Consider the following 21,309-nt stretch of genomic DNA (forward strand, 5'->3'; position numbering starts at 1 on the left):
CAAAACATATATACAATGAGTGACTCATATCCAATATTCAAAAAGAACTCATAACTTAATAATAGGCAACCCAATGAAAAACTGGCAAAGTATTGCACAAACATGTCACCAAGGAAGACATAGGATCAATATGCACACAAAAAGATGCTCAACATGATTAGTCGCTAGAGGAATGTAAACTGAAACCATATGCGAGATCAATACATATGTAGTAGAAGAGCTAAAATTAAAACAGATAGACAATAACAAGTGGTGTTGAAGATATGAAGTAACTGCAACTGTCTCATATATTGTTGATGGAAACTGAATCTCATACACCTACTTTGGAAGACAGTTTGACAGTCTTTTTTTTTTTTTTTTGAGACCGGTCTTGCTCAGTTGCCCAGGCTGGAGTGCAGTGGCACGATCTTGGCTCACTGCAAGCTCCGCCTCCCAGGTTCACACCATTCTCCTGCCTCAGCCTCCCGAGTAGCTGGGACTACAGGTGCCCACCACAACGCCCGGCTAATTTTTTGTATTTTTAGTAGAGACGGGGTTTCACCGTGTTAGCCAGGATGGTCTCGATCTTCTAACCTCGTGATCCGCCCACCTTGGCCTCCCCAAGTGCTGGGATTGCAGGTGTGAGCCACCGCGCCCGGCCAGTTTGACAACTTTTTATAAACATACTTATATGATGCAGCAATTCAATTTCTGGGAATTTATCCAAGAGAAAACTTGCTCACACAAAAATGCTTGTGTACAGCAGTTTCATACATAACAGTCACACCCTAGAAACAAAAGTCCATCAACTAGTGATCGAAGAGATAATTTCTGGTATAACATACAATGGGAATACTACTAAGAAATAAAAGGGAATGAACTACTTACATGCACAACAACTTGAGTGAATCTCAAAAGCATTATAAATGAAATAAGCAAAAGACAAGACACTACATATTATATGACACCATTTATATAAAATTCTATGAAAGGGGCTGGCCGTGGTGGCTCACGCCTGTAATCCCAGCACTTTGGGTGACTGAAGCCAGAGGATCACTTAAGCCCAGGAGTTCAAGACCAGTCTGGGCAATATAATGAGACCTAGTCTCTACAAAAAATAAAATTAGCAGCGCATGATGGTGCGCGACTGTAGTCCCAGCTACTTGGGTGGCTAGGGCAGGCGGATTCCTTGAGCCGAGGAGGTCAAGGTTGCAATGGGCCGAGTTTTCCCCACTGCACTCCAGCCTGGGCAAACACAGTGAGACCCTGTCTCAAAAAAAAAAAAAAAAAAAAAAAAATTCCATGAAAGGAAAAACTATGTTGATATAAAGCAAATTAATGCTTGCCAGGGTCCAGGGTCAGAAAAGATAGTGATTACAAAAGGAAAAAAAGAAAGATGATGGAAATGTTCCATAGCATGGTTGTTGTGGTGTTCATATGATTGACTCTACGATCCTTTTGTTACTGATGAGTTCATTTTCAAATTCCTTCCCTAAACTAACAAGTCTGCCTACTTTTATCTTTGATCTAAAATTAGTACTGACATTTTCCATTTGGATTTGGTGAGTCTCTTTTGACTGAAGCTTGCTCTGTGCCTAAGTAAGTGACGTACATAAAAAGCTTTCTAGTCCTCTCCTACTATCTCCATCAGTTAGCACATTGCTATGAATAATCCAGAGCTACGGGATGGCAGAGCTGATGGCTTCATACATCGGATAAGTAAGTTTTATAGAGTGAATGAGAAGGAACTAAAGGAAAGATAAAACAAAATACAGGACAGCTTAAAAATGTGGACTCTTTACTTACCGTGAAAGTCTACTAAAGTAAGTGAGGGATGGGGAAGCACTTCTGGAGAATTGTGGAAGCCTGCTAGAGCATGTAGAGTTTTATGTCTGAAAGAGAGGGTATAAGCTTGTGTGAAAGAAGGTTTTGGGAGAGAATTTTATGGTACGTGTATTACATCTCAATGAGAATGTTTTTAAAATGTACTTTCACAGGAAAAAAATTGCTTAACACTTTTATACAGAATAAAAAGCAAATGCTTCACTCTGGAAGGAGGCTTGATGATTGTGACTTAATGAGACTGAAAAGAACTTTTCAAAAATTGTTAAGATTCAGCTAAGGATAACAATGAAGTTTGTTTTCAGTGGATTGAAACATAAACCAATAAATAAAAACAAGGTACACATACAAACACCCTCCATTCACAATAGTTCTGAGGGTTTATGTTAAAGAAAACGAATGAATTGTATGCCAAATGACTGGAATAGGAAGCCTGCCAAAACTTTAAGATAAAGACAGTGAAGAGATAAAAAATAAAATCTTGAAATGAGTTATGGACTCCAGCTGAAACCACTGTTAGAGTTTACTGATATGAATTCCCAGGGCAACTGGGATAATTCTTTTAATAATAAGTAAGCCTGATACTCTTAAGGGTTGAAGAGACCTCAGTAGCTACCTAGTAAAACTTTTCATCTACTGTGCCATTTCTAGCTACAACATTTCTAGCGGCCTATACTAGAATGTTTTCAGTGATAATATCTCTCCGTCTTAGAAGACTTTCCATTTTAATTTAAGGACGTTCTAGTTAGGAGTTTCTTTAGGGTAAGGTTAAATTTACTTCCTTGTATATTCTAACTGTTGGTTATAGTTACGAACTCTTGATCTATGAAAACCTCATAAGAAAATTTTTAAAAATTATTCTACATTTTACACAGTTGGACATTAGTATTACAAAAAGAAATAAGATTCCATTCCTTTCTCCAAATAAATTAGTCAGGCTTGTCTGGGTAACAGATTTAAGAGTTTAGAGAGTAAAAAGTGGAAGAAAATTTATCTCACTGCGTAACGAAAAGAGACAAAACATGAAGTACTATGAAGCATTTACTGGAGGATTATGAGAAAGCCGGGCTGCAGGAATCACTAGAACATCTATTCTGAGAATTTAATTAAAGCATAATAAAAATGCTCCAAAAGAAAAGATACTAATAAAATGAAGAAGGGCCAAGAACACAATAAAAACCATGTGAAAATAATGGTTATAGAAATATAATGTTTGAAATAAAGAACATTTTGAGGAGTTAATTAGTAGAATGGACGCTGATTAAGAATGAATAAGACCTAGGAGACGCTATTAAAAACATGACAGAAAAGAAAACAATTAGAAAATATAAAATAAAAGCTGAGAGATATGAAAAATAGAAGTAGAAATGCCACCTTCCAGATAACAAGAATCTGAAACAGAGAGAGAGAGAAAAAGAATAGTGGATAGGAAATATTTGAAGAAATAATATTCCAACTTCTAAAATTAATAAAAGCCAAATACCTCAAACTGAAACTTCAAAAGTGTGCAAACAAAATAGATAAGAAAAAACATGCATCTTGGCACAATAGAGTGATATAAAAATATACAAAATTTAAAAATGAGGTAATAGGAGATGTTAGTGAAAAAGAGAAGAAATGAGAGGGATAACAAATCAAATGGTGGCTATTAGAAAAGACTACAGAACTAGATGGCTAAAAGTTTGCAGAAGAAGATACAATAAAGAAAATATCCAAAAAGTACAAATAATCACAAAAACCACAAATATTAAAATTTAATAAAACATTATGGAAATAATTCATCAATTATTATGGGGCAAACTCTGTTCCCTTAAAATTTTATATATTGAAGCTCTAACCCCCTCTACCTCAGAATGTGATCTGGTTTGGAGATAGTGTCTTTATCACGTTAAAATTAGGTCGGTAGGGTGGGACCTAATTTAATATTACTGGTGTTCTCATAAAAAAGGAAAATTTAGAGACAGACCCATATACAGGGAGAACACCATCTTCAAGCCAAGGAGAACGGCCTGGAGCTGATTCTTTCCTTACAGACCTCACAAGGAACCCATCCAACCAACATCTTAATTTCAGACTTCTTGTCTCCAGAACTGACAATAAATTCCTGTTAATTTTAGCCGCCCACTTTGTGACAACTTGTTATGGCAGGCCTAGCAAACTAAAACACTAATGCATTTATAAATACAAAAAAAAGAATGTAGAGGTCTAAAAAAAATAAAATGCCAAAATGTAATGAGAATAAATAATTATAGAATTATAGAAATTAAAAATAAATAAATTGAAAAGGCAACTAAAATAGAGTAATCTACTGATCTTTCAAGAAACAGCTAATTTTTGTATTGGACATCTTGCTTCAAAAAATAGTAAAAACCCGATTTAATAGACTTTTTGATTTCCAAACAAAGTCGGAACAAGACAAAAAGAAACAGACTCATCTTCTTATGAAATTAGAAGTAGAAATTCCAAGAAAATATTTATTTACTATATACAACAAAGCAGTTAAAAATTCATATTCAAGAAGATTTATCTTAGGAATGCTTTGATATCAGAATATCAGTGCAAGCTACCCCACTGAAAATTTTTGGAAGGCCACATGATTATTCAGTAAGTGCATTTGATAACAACAAGAAAACATATAACATTCAACGTCTATCTGAGATAAGTCCCTCTTAAGAAACTGGGAATAGAAAAATTCCTTTCTAAATTGCTAATGTTGTATGTCAAATTTATACAGCATTTTCACAGTGCTTAATAACGAAAATTTAAACATTCCATTTAAGATTAAAAACAAGAAAAAAATGTTCACTGTAACTACTACTGTTTAGCAATAGTGTAGTACAATGCTAAAGGTAACCAGTGATATAAGAAAACAAAAGGAATTATAAAGGAAAAGGATTGCAATGGAAGAGTTGTATCTGCAATATTTTCAGATAATTTGATTATATAAAAATAAATACCAACAGAATCAACTAAAAAACTATTCGAAATAATACCAGAGTTCAAGAAGTTTACTTAAAAGAGCACATTTAACAAATCAATGCTATTTCTGTATATTAGAAGTGTTGTTTTTATTTAGTTTTTTCAGCTTTTTTTTTGTTGTCACTGTGAGAACAGTAGGGATGACTTCCAATCTATTGCAAATATGGCATGCCAGAACAGGAATGAAGGACACGTATTTTAATTAAAAATAAAAACTGCTAAAGAATTTTCCAGAACACTTACACATTTTTGTACTTCAACCAGTTGTGTATGTGTTTCGGTTGTTCTATTCCCTGCTAACACCTGATACTGTCAGTCTTTTTCATTTTAACAGTGCAAGTGGCATGTAGTCATATTCCATTGTGGTTTTATTCTGCATTTTGCTTGTGACTAATAATATGGAACATCTTTTATGTGCTTATTGCTCACTTGCATGTATTCTTTTTTAAGTATTTGTTCAAGAATTTGGTTCTTTTTTTTTATCAAGTTGTTTGTACTTGTTTAATTTAGAGATATATCTCTAAATTACAGACCTTTTAATATTTTCGGCACTAGTCTTTTTTGCATACATGTATTGTGACTATTTTCTCCCAGTCTGTAACTTGCATATTTATATTCACAACAGTGTCTTGTATCTTGAAATGGGCAGAGGTTTAAATTTCTCTTTCTTTCTTTCTTTCTTTCTTTCTTTCTTTCTTTCTTTCTTTCTTTCTTTCTTTCTTTCCTTTCTTTCTTTCTTTCCTTTCTTTCTTTCTCTTTTTTTTTTTTTAAGACAGAGCCTCACTCTGTCGCCCAGGCTGGAGTGCAGTGGCGCGATTCTGATCACTGCAGCCTCCGCCTCCTGGGTTCAAGTATTCTCCTGCCTCAACCTCCCGAATAGCTGGGATTACAGGTGCCTGCCATCACACCCAGCTAATTTTTTTGTGTTTTTAGTAGAGAAGGAGTCTCACTATGTTGGCCAGGCTGGTCTCAAATTCCTGACCTCAGGTGATCCACCCGCCTTGGCCTCCCAAAGTGCTGGAATTACAGGCATGAGCCACTGTGCCCGGCCCTTAAATTTCAATTAAATTCAATTTATCATTTTCTTTTAATTTTACACTGTACTTTCTCTTCTCTCTTTAAGACATCTTAACTAATTCTCATGGTCACAAACAATTTATTTTATGTTTTCTAGAAATTTAATGGTTTCAGATTTTATGTTCAGGTCAATGATATGTCTTAAATTTTGTAAACTGATGTTGTAGTATGGTAAAGTCTTTTTTTCTCGGTTGTTTCAATACCATTTGTGTAAGATGTGGCTTTGCCCACAAATTACTATTTTGAGTGTCTGAAATCTGTGCAGTGGTTTGTTTTTTTTCTTTTTTTTTGTTTTTTGAGACAGAGTCTCGCTCTGTCGCCCAGGCTGGAGTGCAGTGGCGCAATCTCGGCTCACTGCAAGCTCCGCCTCCCGGGTTCACGCCATTCTCCTGCCTCAGCCTCTCCGAGTAGCTGGGACTGCAGGCGCCCGCCACCACGCCCGGCTAATTTTTTTGTATTTTTAGTAGAGACGGGGTTTCACGGTGGTCTCGATCTCCTGACCTCGTGATTCGCCCGCCTCGGCCTCCCAAAGTGCTGGGATTACAGGCGTGAGCCACCGCGCCCGGCCTGTGCAGTGGTTTTTATCTTTTCCTCTTCCTTGTTCTTCATTTCTCCTTAATCTTTTTAAAAAAAACGCATTTTGTGTTTTCTATCTTTCTATTGTTTCTGTTGATGTAAGATAAATTACCAAACTCTTCTTCCTATCAAACATTCTCTTTGTAAACATCTTAGAATCTGGCTTCTCTCAATCCCTTCTTGAAATTGCTTTGTTGCACATTATCTGTAGTCTGGTGATCTCATGAAAACTAGTAACTTTTTTTAGTTTTCATTCACTAAGGCTGCTTTAAGCTCTGAAGAAAGAGAGAAAGCTTATGATTTCTTTTTAAATTTTTCTTTCTTCAAGTCCTCTTTTCTAATATTTAAATACATGTATGTATATGTACATGTATATATACATACATATAAAGCATATATATGCATATAGGCATGCATACATCTATATAATCTGTGTTTATGCATATATGCACTATATACACATATAGTCATGCACCACAGAACAATGTTTTGGTCAATGACAGATTGCATAATGACAATGGTCCCATAAGATTACAATAAAGCTGCCCTGTAAAGGTGTACCATTTTTTATCTTTTGTATGGTATTTTCACTGTACCTTTTCTATGTTTAGATGCAAGTATTTAGCATTGTGTTATAATTGCCTGCAGTAATTAGTACAATAACATGCTATCCAGGTTTGTAGTCTAGGAGCAACAGTCTGTAATATATAGCCTAGGTGTTAGTAGGCTATACTGTCTAAGTTTGTGTAAGTACACTCTATGATGTTCCCACAATGACACAATCACCTAAAGTCACATTTCTCAAAATATCTCCCCATCGTTAAGCTATGCATGACTGTACACACACACACATACACACACACACACACACATTCTTCCTAGATTGTTTCTACATCTACTGATGATCTATCAGCTACAATTACTTTATCATTAATAGAATTATTATTTGTTCTTAACCTCATAGCATTTCCACGAGTGTCAAATCCTGAGTCTTCTCTAATTTTGTTTGCTTACCACAAATAAATAAATTACTGCTTTTATCTTGAATATTCTCTTGCTGAAACACATTGTTTCTTTCCTCCATGGCTTAAAGAATAAAGAAAAACATATCTCTCATTTAAGGTCTTCTGTCATGACTTTATGACTCCTTTCTTTCCTGTCTTTAATTCTATTGCCTTATATATCTGTTATAAACATTTGTTCTAATCATGGACCTTTTGATGATCTTTATGCTTTTTTGCTTACAATCCCCCATTCAAACTATTTCTACCTTTTGAGTAAACTTTCCTTCCTCATTCCCCCAAGACTCAGTGATTTCTCCACTCACCACTCTCTCCAGCTGAATAGCTATAGCAATCATTTTTTGGTACTTATCTTCCTTGCACTTTGTGATGGTTTGCTATCGTTTGTTATTTTGAGATGCATATACTTGATTGAGGGTTTCCTGATTAACAATTATAGGAGAGGAATACACTAGTAATAATATCCAGTCAGTGTTTATTCAGAAATTTTATAATATGTGTTGATTTAATTTGCAGTTTGCAAGTTGAAAGAAAACTGGAAGACTGGCCTTATGTGCTTCCTGATTTTTATTTTTACAGTTTGCATTATTATGATAGGTGAGTGGTTTAATTCATACACTTTCTATGGTTCTTCACACCTGATGGGTCCATGTATATCTCAAGTTTAACTCCAAATCTCCCAGATCTAGAGTGAAAAAGGGTTTTATAGACACTTGTCCTCAAATTTTTACCAGTTCAACAGTTTTTACCATAATCCTTGCCTCTCCCCAAAACACTCTCAGTTTTATAATAAAATTATGTTCTTGACTTTATAGTCCTCGATGCTTAAGAAAAATAATCTTAAATTCTTAGATGACCACCAGATGGCAACAGCCAATAGCTATGTTACTGAAATGCCAGGGGTTCAGTCTAGGCCCCATTGCTCAGGGTACAGAAAGCCAATCCCGGAGACAATGACTATTCCCAGGGAAACAGGATTTTTATTTGGGTGGTATCAACAGGGAGAATGGGAGATCAGTATCAAATTCATCTACCCAGTTGACTAAAATTAGGGGTTCATATAGCAGGAAAGAAAGGTAACTACGTGTGAGAAAACAAGAATTAGGGAGAGGTAAGGAGGATGTTAGGCCTGGTCAACAGGGAGCTTACCTAATGGTAGGGGTAGGGAAGAAGAGTTGGTCAGCAGGGAGCAGGTGGTCGGTTGGAAAATCATGACAGTGAGGAGTCCCTTGTCTGGAAGTGGTGATCTGGTGACTTTCAGTTTCCTGTTAACTATCTGAGAGGCCTAAAGGTCAGATTCCTAAAGAAGGAACTCAAATAAGACAAATGTTAAGTTTCAAGTTTTAAAACTAGGAGGATCAATTTCTATATTTATAAAAAAAAAATCCCACATAAACATCAGCTCTATGGGCTTGTTACAGATAATTTTCTTTTTTAGAGTTTGTGAATTAGTGAGCCAATGTTAAATACACCATACTCTGTTATTTGTATTTAATCCTCATTAGACTAGGATACAGGTATAAGAAAATCCATTTACAGACAAAAAATATACAGGACAGAATGAGTAAGTTGTCTCTCACAAATAATACATTCCAGACCTAGGATCAAAAACCTTGGCTGTATAACTCTAATGCTTGATAAATTTTAAAAACTATGCAGCTTGACCTTCATAATTGTAGCATTCCTTTAATTTCTTTTTAATCAAGAGTAAGTTATGTCACTAATAGTTTGTCCTATAAAACTTTATTTATTTCTATTAGTTGGGATGCAAAATCTTACCTCTACCCTCTCAGGGTTTTTCTGCTGGGCCTGAGAATGAAATTGGCACAAAACACATCAACTTGAGCAAAGCACATGCGTTTAGTTAATATAAGTTTGACGTGACATGCATGTCCTCCTTATGAAAGCCTAAAGATGCAGGTAGAGTTGCACACTTATATACTGAATTCAACAAAGGGTAATAAATTATGAAAATGTGGCAAGACAAAGGGGTTTGATCTAGGGTAATTAATTGGGTAGAAAAGTGACCGGAAAAATAAATGTTAAATTAACAAATGCTGTTTGCACACATTTCCTTTGGCCTCAACTACCTATCCTTGACTATAAGAATGTTGCTTTCCTTCTGGTATAGAGAAGATATCTTTCACGTAGGTATTTTATCTCCTGCTTATAAGAAAAAGAAGGAAGCTCGGAGTGTTTTCTCTTGCATCTGCTGTTTTAAAAGTGCCTTTAACTCAAAAGAGTCTATATGCTTGAGTGACATATTTCGGGGCATCATGTTCTGAACTCCTTCACTATCATATTAAGTTAAATGAAAAAAAAAAAAACAAAGAAATAACGGCATATGTGACCTGTTGCAAGATTGTCTCATTGGAGTTGCAATATTTGTAAAAATGAAGTTGTTAAATTTCCTCTGGGTTCTATGGGTTTATTTTGTGAAAAAGATCCAAAAGTAGAATTTAATTCCTGAGCCATGGCCAAATAGTCCCCAGCACTTGGTTTTCCATATGCATGCTTTGCTGAATTTAGCACTTAAATTTGGTTAAGTAGCACCACTCTTTGTTTTGTTTTGGTTTGATTGGGTTGGGTTGGGTTGGGTTGGGTTTCAGTCATTCTCAAGAATACTGATAGCCTTCTTGTTTATAGTCTCTACTGTCAGTGTAGTCTTAGAGCTTAATGTTATTGCTGTCTAAACATCTGGAAGTTAAATATAGACAAGAGTTTCTACAATAAGTTTTTATGTTCATTTATTCATTGATTAAAAAGCGCAGAAAGACAAAAGACATCTATGTGGCCAATAAACATATGAAGAAAAGCTCATCATCACTGGTCAGTAGAGAAATGCAAATCAAAACCACATGAGCTACCATCTCAGGCCAGTCAGTATAGCGATTATTATTTTTTCTTTCTTTTTTTTTTATTATTATACTTTAAGTTCTAGGGCACATGTGCACAACGTGCAGGTTTGTTACATATGTATACATGTGCCGTGTTGGTGTGCTGCAACCATTAACTCGTCATTTACATTAGATATGTCTCCTAATGCTATCCCTCCCCACTCCCCCAACCCCACGACAGGCCCCAGTGTGTGATGTTCCCCTCCCTGTGTCCACATGTTCTCATTGTTCAATTCCCACCTATGAGTGAGAACATGCGGTGTTTGGTTTTCTGTCCTTGTGATAGTTTGCTGAGAATGATGGTTTCCAGCTTCATCCATGTCCCTACAAAGGACATGAACTCATCCTTTTTTATGGCTGCATAGTATTCCATGGTGTATATGTGCCACATTTTCTTAATCCAGTCTATCATTGATGGGCATTTGGTTTGGTTCCAAGTCTTTGCTATTGTGAATATTGCCACAATAAACATACGTGTGCATGTGTCTTTATAGCAGCATGATTTATAATCCTTAAGGTATATACCCAGTAATGGGATGGCTGAGTCAAATGGTATTTCTAGTTCTAGATCCCTGAGGAATCGCCACACTGTGTTCCACAATGGTTGAACTAGTTTACAGTCCCACCAACAGTGTAAAAGTATTCCTATTTCTCCACATCCTCTCCAGCATCTGTTGTTTCCTGACTTTTTAATGATCACCATTCTAACTGGTGTGAGATAATATCTCATTGTGGTTTTGATTTGCAAATATAGATTATGAGAAGCTAGTGGTTCCATTTCTCAAAATAGAAGCCAGGGAAATAGAAAAAAGTATATACTGCTTGATCACCAAATGATCTTCCTTACAGACAGGGGAAGTTAATTCATCCTCATTCTGGGGAGAGGGGAAGCTAACTTACAGGCCTCAAACTGTGGGAACAAAAAGTAAAATTAATACACCTGAATGAGTAGAAACACTTTTTAACTTATGCTTTATCTGATCATTTCTTTCTTTTTTTTTCAGCCACATGGTACAAACATGCTAAACCTGTGGCATGTTCAGGGGACTGGCTTGGAGTGAGAGATAAGTGTTTCTATTTTTCTGATGATACCAGAAATTGGACAGCCAGTAAAATATTTTGTAGTTTGCAGAAAGCAGAACTTGCTCAGATTGATACACAAGAAGACATGGTAAGAAAACAGAAAAGTCTTCAGTAATTTCAGAGATTGTCTGTATAAAAACATAATAAAACAATAATAGCTAATACTATAATACAATCGATCCTTGAACAACATGGGTTTGAACTGTGTGGGTTCACTTATACATGGATTATTTTTCCTCTGCCACCCTTGAGACAGCAAGAGCAAACCCTCCTCTTCTTCCCCCTCCTCAGCCTACTCAATATGAAAACAACGAGGATGAAGATGTTTATGATGTCTTCACTTCCACTTAATGAATAGTAAATATATTTTTCTTATGATTTTCTTAGTAGCATCTTCTTTTCTCTAGCTTCCTTTATGGTAATAATACAGCATATAATTCAAATAACATGAAAATATGTGTTAATTTACTTTTATGTTATCAGTAAGACTTCCAGTCAACAGCAGGCTACTAGTGGCTAAGTTTTCTGTTTTGTTTGTTTGTTTGTTTGTTTTTAAGACAGAGTCTCACTCTGGCACCTAGGCTGGAGTGCAGTGGTGCAATCTCAGCTCACTGCAGCCTTGAATTCCTGGGATCAGGCAATCCTCCCACCTTAGCCTCCTGAGTAGCTGGGACTACAGGTGCAGACCACCACGCCTGGCTAATTTTGTTTATTTTTTGTAGCGATGAGGTCTCACTATGTTGTCCAGGCTGGTCTCAAACTGAGATCAAGCAGTTCTACTGCCTCAGCCTCCCAAAGTGCTAGAATTAGCATGAGATACCATACCCAGCATGGTTAACTTTTTGAAGAGTCAAAAGTTATATACAGACTTTTGACTGCACAGGGGGTCAGTGCCCCTTATTGCCACATTGTTTGAGTCAACTGTATATGACAATATGTGCTAAACAGTGTTCTAAGCACTGAAACTAGAAAATCTCATGTAATCTTCTACTAACACCCATGAAGGATCTATACCCAGGAGTTCCAGGCTTCCCAGCAAAAGTAGTTGAAACTCCAGCAAAGAGGGAGGTTAGACCCCCTTACATGTCCCTAGTAAAGGGGCTGAATCCAGGAGGCTGAGCAGTGACATTCTGCAGGACCCACTTCCATGGCATCTGACAGGATAGGACCCACTGGCTTGGAGTTCTAGCCAGCCATCAATAACAGCATTGCACCTCCCTGAAACAGCTCCCAGAGGGAGATGTGGGCAGCCATCTTTGCTGTTTGGGTGACTTAGCCATCCAGCCTTCAGGCTTTGGAGAGTCCAAGTTGACCAGGGGTGGAAGTGGTCCCCCAGCACGGCACAGCTGCTCTACAAAAAAGTGGCCAGACTGCCCTTGTAAGTGAGTACCCAATCCCATTCCTCCTCACTGGGCAGGATCTCCAACCGGGGTCTTTAGCTGCCTCCTACAGGTGTGCTTGGGCCAGTAATAGGTATGTACCTCCCTGGCACAGAGCTCACAGAGGGAGGGGCAGGCCACCTTTGCTGTTTTGCAGGCTTCACTGTTGGTACCTACAGGTATCAGAAAATCCGAGGTAAATAGGGACTGGAGATGGCCACCAGCATACCACAGCAGCCCTATGATAAAGTGGCCAGACTGTTACATGGGTGCGCATCTCCTTGTCTCCTCACCAGGAGGGTCCTCCAGGCCTGGGCCTCCAGCCCCCCTCCCAAGAGCTATTGAGCCAGTAGCAGCTCCGGAATGTCTTAGAGAGAGCCTCCAGGGGCAACGGGAAACCTCTCTGCCACTGCCTCTGCACTGGAACTGCCCTTGCTGCCCTCAGACTAATGAAGGAGCAAAGACCCTAAGTCTCTCATCCACACCTCCAACAAGCTGCAGGAGAGGAGGCCAGTCCATCTCCACAGGGTCTGCCCACCCACCTTGCTCATCACCAGACATGGAACCCCCAGCTTGGGCCCACAGCAGAGACCCTCCATCCTGGGCTGATTGCACTGAATGATTGCTTACTTGCATCTCTCTGGAGCAAAGCTCCCAGGAGAAAAGTAAACGACCATTGGCTTTAACCACTACTAAGTTCTCTTCCATTGCTGCCTCCAAGTTGGGGAAGAAACATAAACACTGAGATCACCCAAGAGCTGCAGTGGGCAGCCTAGGATTGCCAAGCCACAATCTATAACCAGCACTCGACGGGGAGAGAAACCCACATTTTCAGAACATTGAGAGAGAACATGGCTGCAACTGTGAGGAAACGTAAGGGAGCCACACAATGGATCAAGAGTCTCCCAACTGACAAATATGTCCAAGCACAACCTACAGGATCACACCTCAAAGCTTCAACACCAAAAATATCTCACTAACATAACCCCTTCTAAAACTAAAGAAGTCACCTTCAAATAAAGACCCTGCACAAAGATTCAGCCCTATGAAAACAAACAGAAGAGAGGTCTATTGACTGTACTAAATATACACTGCAGTTAAATTAACACCCACTGCACAGATGAGAGAGAATTAATGCAAGAACTCCAGTAACTCAAATAGTCACAGTGTCATATGTTCTCCAAACAACTGCACCAGTTCTCCAACAAGAGTTCTTAACCAGGCTGAACTGGCTGGAATGACAGAAATTCAATGCTATTCCTGTCAAACTACCAATGATATTCTTCATGAAATTAGAAACAAACCTATTTTAAAATTCATATGGAATCATAAAAGAGCCCAAATTGCCAAGGCAATCCTAAGCAAAAAGAATAAAGCTAGCAGCATCATGTTACCTGACTGCAAACTATACTACAGGGCTACAGTAACCAAAACAGCATGGTACTGGTACAAAAACAGGCACATAGACCAGTGGAACAGAATAGAGAGCCCAGAAATAAGGACACACACCTATGACCATCTGATCTTTGACAAAGCTGACAAAAACAAGCAATAGGAAAAGAACTCCGTATTTAATAAATTGTGCTGGAATAACTGACTAGCCATATGCAAAGGATTGAAGCAAGACTCCTTCCTTATACCATATACAAAAATCAACTCAGGATGGATTAAAGACCTAAATGTAAAACCCCAAACTATAAAAAGCCTGGAAGAAAACCTAGGCAATACCATCCTGGACATTGAAACAGGCACATTTCATGACAAAGACAACAAAAGCAATGGTAAAAAAAATGCAAAAATGGACAAATGTTACCTAATTAAACTTAAGAGTTTCTGCACAGCAAAAGAAACTATTAACACAGTAAACAGACAAACTACAGAATGGGAGAAAACTTTTGCAAGCTATGCATCTGTCAAAGTCTAACATCAGCATCTCTAAGGAACTTAAAACAAATTTACAAGAGAAAAACAACCCTATTAAAATTGGGCAAAGGACATAAACAGACCCTTTTTAAAAGAAGACATACATTTCACCAAAAAACATGAAAAAAAGCTCAACATCACTGATCGTTAGAGAAATGCACATTAAAACCACAATGAGATATCATCTCACACCAGTCAGAATGGATATTATTAAAAAGCCAAAAACTACAAATGCTAGCAACGTTGCAGAGAAAAGAACATTTATACACCGTTGGTTGGAGTGAAAATAGTTCCACCATTGTGGAAAGCAGTGTGGCAATTCCTCAAAGAGCTAAAACCAGAACTACAATGGTTGCAGTGGTGTTTACGTGATTGATTTATGATTCTTTTGTTATGGATGAGTTAATTTTTAAATGACTTTTGTGAACTAATCAGTCTGTCTACTTTTATCTTTGATCTAGTACTGACAGTTTATATTTGGATTGGGTAAGACTCACTTTTAATTAGTTAATTGTTCTGTTTAACACAGAAGTTTTTCAGTGCCTATGTAAATTATGTACATAAAAAAACTTTCCAGTCCTCTCCTATTGATCTCAATTAGCACATTGCCATAATTAACCCAGAACTATGTGACAGCAGATATGACAGATATAGCTATTGGTTAATGGGCTTAATACTTGGGTGATGAAATAATCTGTAAAACAAATCTTCATGACACAAGTCTACCTATGTAACAAACCTTCACATATATCACAGAACCTAAAATAAAAGTTAAAAGAACAAAAAGCTAATGAAAATGTTTGTGGCTTAATAGCAAAAAGCCAATAGAGGAGTGACTAAAGCCATCACTTAATAGATTTCATTGCAGTAAATTATATCCATATAGAAATTAGTTTTATCTCTGATTATATGAAAAAACATACAATATCAGTGACATTCATACTAAAGGGTATCAATGACTTGATTGTAGCCCAATTATTTGGAGATACTTAAGATGCAAAAAAGCAAAATGAAAATCTTTCTGATAAAACTAACCCAAATATCAACATCTGTGCTGTTTGTTGTTATAGAAGCATCAGGGAAGACAAATTAAAATGTGAATCCCAAAAGATAGAATAATTGGGGTGGGAAGCATGTTCACTGAGTAACATATTAAGTAATCGCTGATTCCCTTTGCTTTGTGAAAGGAATTTTTGAAGAGGTATGCAGGAACTGATATGCACTGGATTGGACTAAGCAGGAAACAAGGAGATTCTTGGAAATGGACAAATGGCACCACATTCAATGATTGGTGAGTTTCCAATGTATTAGGAATGTTCTTATTCTGGTGTGTCATATGAAAAATTTTAAATCATTTTGAGTTGTATTATTATAAACAAATCTTTCTCTTTTCTATGTGTAATTAACTTTTCAGTCTCCAATCTATGACATATGCCCTTTCACATTGAAGCATACCCTAGAGCAACCCATTTTCTTCTCACCTTGTTAAATAACACATGATGAAATCTTCCTTTTTTATTTTTATTTGTTATTTTATCTTTATTGTCCTGACAATTAGTGCTCTTTTGCTAATTCAAATTTAATCATTCTGCAAATTTTAAGCCAAAACTCATGTATTACTTGTACTTCTTTCCAACTAAAGTGTATATAAGATTTCTTTGTCTTTAAAGGGTTAAAGACTTTATAGTTGTCTTTAACATTTCAAATGCCCATCACAATGAATACTATTTATATTTATTTGTTGCTTATTTTATTTATTTTTATTTCTGTAAGCATTTCCTGGGTGGGTTAAAATTGTTAAAAGTGTTTCTTGGGTTAAACCGTTGAGGATTGTGTAGTTGTCTTTAGCTTTCCAGATGTTCATCATAAGCAATATTATATTTATTTTTTAAATTTTTATTTTTTATTTAGTTTACTTTTTTATTTATATAACTTTCTTGGATACATATGTTATCTCTGCCTTATTATTTTAGTAATGTGCTAGATTAAAAAAAGCAACCAATAAAACAAATATTGAAATATGCAAGACAGGACAAATTATACTTATAAATAAGGAAAGGTTTGGTTATCAACAAAGAAAATTAATTAAAAAATATATTTTAATTTTACTGTAAGTTCTGGGATACAAGTGCAAAATGTGTAGGTTTGTTACATAGGTATGTGTGTGCCATGGTGTATTGCTGCACCTACCAATCCATCATCTAGGTTTGAAGCCCCACATGCATTAGCTATTTGTCCTAATGCTCTTCCTCCCCTTTCTCCCACTCCCTACTGCCCCCAGTGTAAGTTGTTCCCCTTTCTGTGTCCATGTGTTCTCACTGTTCAACTCCCACTTATGAGTGAGAACATGCAGTGTTTGGTTTTCTGTTCCTGTGTTAGTTTGCTGAGGATGATGGTTTCCAGATTCATCCATGTCCCTGCAAAGAACATGAACTCATTCTTTTTTATGGTTGAACAGTATTCCATGGTGTATATGTACCACATTTTTTTTTAACCAGTCTATCTTTGATAGCCATTTGGGTTGATTCCACGTTTTTGCTATTGTAAATAGTGCTGCAATCAACATATGTGTGCATATGTCTTTATAATAGAATTATTTATATTCCTTTGGGTATATATCCAGTAATGGGATTGCTGGGTTAAATGGTATTTCTGGTTCTAGCTCCTTGAGGAATCACCACACTGTCTTCTACAATGGTTGAACTAATTTCATTCCCACCAGCAGTGTATAAGCATTCCTATCTCTCCACAGCCTCACCAGCATCTTCAGTTTTTTGACTTTTTAATAATTGCCATCTGACTGGCATGAGATGGTATCTCCTTATGGTTTTGATTTGCATTTCTCTAATGATCAATGATGCTGAGCTTTTTTTTCATGTTTGTTGGCTGCATAAATGTCTTCTTTTGAGAATTGTCTGTTCATATCCTTTGCCTGCTTTTTGATGTTTTTTTTTCTTATAAATTTATTTAAGTTCCTTGTAGATCCTGGATATTAGACCTTTGTCAGATGGGTAGATTGCAAAAATTTTATCCCATTCTGTTAGTTGCTTGTTTACTCTGATGATAGTTTCTTTTGCTATGCAGAAGCTCTTTAGTTTAATTAGATCCCATTTGTCAATTTTGGCTTTTGTTGCTCTTGACGCTTTCATCATGAAATCTTTGCCCATGCCTATGTCCTGAATGATATTGCCTAGGTTTTTTTCTAGGGGTTTTATGGTTTTGGGTTTTACATTTAAGTCTTTAATCTATCTTGAGTTAATTTTTGTATAAGGTGTAAGGAAGGGATCCAGTTTTAGTTTTCTGTGTATGGATAGCCAGTTTTCCCAGAGCCATTTATTGAATATGGAATCCTTTCCACATTGCTTCTTTTTGTCAGGTTTGTCAAAGTTCAGATGGTTGTAGACGTGTGGCATTATTTCTCAGGTCTCTATTTTGTTCCATTGGTCTATATGTCTGTTTCGGTACCAGTACCATGCTGTTTTGGTTACTGTAGCCTCGTAGCATGGTTTGAAATCAGGTAGCATGATGCCTCCAGCTTTGTTCTTTTTGTTTAGGATTGTCTCAGCTATATGGGCTCTTTTTTGGTTTCATATGAAATTTAAAGTAGTTTTTTTCTAATTCTGTGGAGAATGTCAAACGTGGTTTGATGGGTATTGCATTGGATCCATAAATTACTTTGGGCAGTATGGCCATTTTCACAATATTGATTCTTCCTATCCATGAGAATGAAATGTAAAAAACAATACTGTAAGCAGTCTCTTAGGTTTCTATTGCAGTATGTTTCAAAAGTACCAAGTAAATATAAATTTTATTTTTACTTTTTGAAAAGTGCATTGCCTAAAATTACGCCAGAAAACTGAATTTTTTTAATTTCAGGAATCTTTGAATTTGGCAAACACTCTCTCTTTGCATATAGATAGAAAGGAAAGAAAGAAGAAAGGAAGGAAGGAAGGAGGCAAGGAAGGAAGGAAGAATGGAAGGAAAGAAGGGTCTTACCTCTATCTTTGTATATCTATATGTGTCTATCTGCCTATCTACAAGTTGTTCTAAATAGGGTTACAGATTTTAACTCCAACACTTATGTTCAGTCTTATTTTTCCCTTAATATGCCAGATATTTTAATGCAGCATATGGTGATGGGTGGGTATATTTTCTGGGAGCTCAGTGTTTGGTATAACATATGTAAAATCACTCTATTCTTAATTGTCTTTTTGATTACAGCTGTAAGTGGTTCCCAGACTGACTTATAGTATTCTTTTTCAGGTTTGAAATTATAGGGAATGGATCCTTTGCTTTCTTGAGTGCTGATGGAGTCTATAGTTCCAGAGGATTTATTGATATCAAGTGGATTTGCAGCAAACCTAAATATTTTTTATACAGCGGAAAAAACTTGACTACCACACTGAAAGATTAAAAGAACTAATTATGCAAAAGTGGTTTTCTCACTTATTCTGTTATACAATATAGAACCTTGTGAGTAAGAAACAAAAGAACCTAATGTTGCTGAATACATGAAGGATTATAGACAGAACTTTATAAATTCAAGATACATATCTGCTCCAGTATGTGCAAAAATCAGAAAAATCCTGATTCTACTAAGAATTCAGAGCAAAGAAAGTAACAATAAACAGGTGACCTGCGGCTACAATGATGGTTGTAATAAGTCAATTTAAAGGGATTTATATTGATAGGCTAGCCAAGAATTACAGCTTAGAAGTTAAAAAAAAGTAGGTGTTCTATACATGTAAATATTTAAAAATACTAACTACAGTGACTTTGGCTTAAAGAAATGTTGCAAGATAATCACATACAACTGAACATTTACTTCAACAATATCTTTAAGACAAGGAAATACCCCTCAAAAAGAACACTGACTTTATTGTCCTATATCATTTAGCCTGCTATAACAAAATACCTTAGACTGGGTGACTTATAAACAAGAGAAATTTATTTCTTACAGTGTTACCAAACTGACAGAGGTTTGGTCTATGTCCCATAGCTTGCTACACAGAAAGCCAATCACTTTGGCTTCTGTGAGACAAGTATTGGCAGGGAAGAAAGCTTAATTAGGGTCCTCCAGCTGAGGAGAACAGATCAGTCTCAAATCCAGCTTCCCAGATGACTAAAATTAGGGGTTTATATACTGGGGCATAATGTAACTACATGCAGGAAAACAGGTATTAGGGAGGAATAAAGAAGAGGAATTGGCCACAGGAAGTAAGAGGTTGATTAGGAAAACAGGAATTAAGAAGAGGTAAGGAAGAGAAGTTTCAACTCCTTGATACTATATGGTAAGCCTGAGGGTCAATTTTCTGAGGAAGGAACTCAGATAAGATAAATATAAGTTTCAACCTTTAAGACTGGGAGGGTCAATTTCTATATTTATCAAAAACATCTTACATGGGGCAATTGAGCTAGTTTCAACAATTCTGGAGGCTGGAAGTCCAGGCATCAGTGGATTTCGTGTCTGGTGAGGGCCCATTTTCTAGTTTATAGATGGAAGCTTCTTGCTGTGCCCTCCCATGGTTAAAGAGACAAGGCAGTTCTCTGGAGCCTTTTATAAGGGCACAATCCCATTCAATATGGCTCCATCCTCATGAACTAATCACCTTCTGATGGATGGCTCCATCCCCTAATACCATCACACTGGTGATTAGCTTTCAACTTATGAGTTTTGGGAGGACCCAAGTACTCAGAACATAGCATCTACAAATAATAAACATTGATAAATTATGAGTTATACATAAAAATTATAACATACTATATAGACTAGAGTAATAAATATCAAAGTGACCAAATAGTAGGTTAGTGAAAAAAAATGCAATCTCCCAAGTATGAAAAAGGAAAGAAAATTAATTTGGGGCACATCTTTGGATGCTTCATAAAATTTAAATTCTATAGGGCATTCAAAAGGTGGTATCAAAGATGCCTTGTTACATTAGTGCAGATTTAATTAACTGCCTGGGTAACTGTGATCTTTCAGAACAAGTAGGAATGTGAGTATAGATGGATAGACAGTAAGAAAAGCTAGAGAAAAAAAAAGTATCTTGATTACAGTGTGAAAATGAGACAGGCAGGTGGGAAGTAGTCCCCTGAAGAAACTCCCACCAGTCTGCCCACTGAGGTGGAGCCTTGGGAAGTTCACAACTTTTGCAGCAAAGAAGAGCGAGCATGGTCCCTCCTCTTCCTGTGTGGAACCTGAGATTCGAATGGTCAGCAGGAAGTGCTCTAGCAGAGGATCCTGTTTTCCTTTTTTTTTTTGCTTTTCACCCAATAAAACCCAGATTTACTCATCCTCTAAACCATCTGTGAGCCTAAATTTTTGTGGACATGGGCAGGAAAAGAACACCATCTTTAGCTGAACTAAGGAAAAGTCTGCAACAATTTTGGCACACAACATGGGGGATCGAGAAGAGGTGAATGAAATGGGGACTTGAAACCTCTCACTGTTGCTCCTAAGTATTTTCATCCTCCAAGCCCCCTATTAAAGGATCCAGGCCCTCATTTGCCAGACCCTATAAAGAACATGGGGGGGGGGTGCAAGCCAAAGAA

The 21,309-nt window shown here is 36.7% G+C and overlaps 1 protein-coding gene across 1 annotated transcript in view; it reads left to right on the forward strand.

The window, feature by feature from the left end:
• Nucleotides 1-1,603: 1,603 nt before the first annotated feature.
• The window catches only part of CLEC2A (C-type lectin domain family 2 member A), a 29,641-nt gene continuing 9,935 nt past the window's right edge, over nt 1,604-21,309 (forward strand). The window contains exons 1-4 of the mRNA XM_003265664.4: nt 1,604-1,698; nt 7,992-8,072; nt 11,377-11,543; nt 15,945-16,048. Of these exons, the coding sequence (XP_003265712.2) occupies nt 1,644-1,698; nt 7,992-8,072; nt 11,377-11,543; nt 15,945-16,048 (407 nt within the window). The 5' untranslated portion in view covers nt 1,604-1,643. The remainder of the gene's footprint in view (nt 1,699-7,991; nt 8,073-11,376; nt 11,544-15,944; nt 16,049-21,309) is intronic.

This window comes from Nomascus leucogenys, chromosome 23, assembly GCF_006542625.1.
Source record: "Nomascus leucogenys isolate Asia chromosome 23, Asia_NLE_v1, whole genome shotgun sequence".
Classification (NCBI taxonomy): domain Eukaryota; kingdom Metazoa; phylum Chordata; class Mammalia; order Primates; family Hylobatidae; genus Nomascus; species Nomascus leucogenys.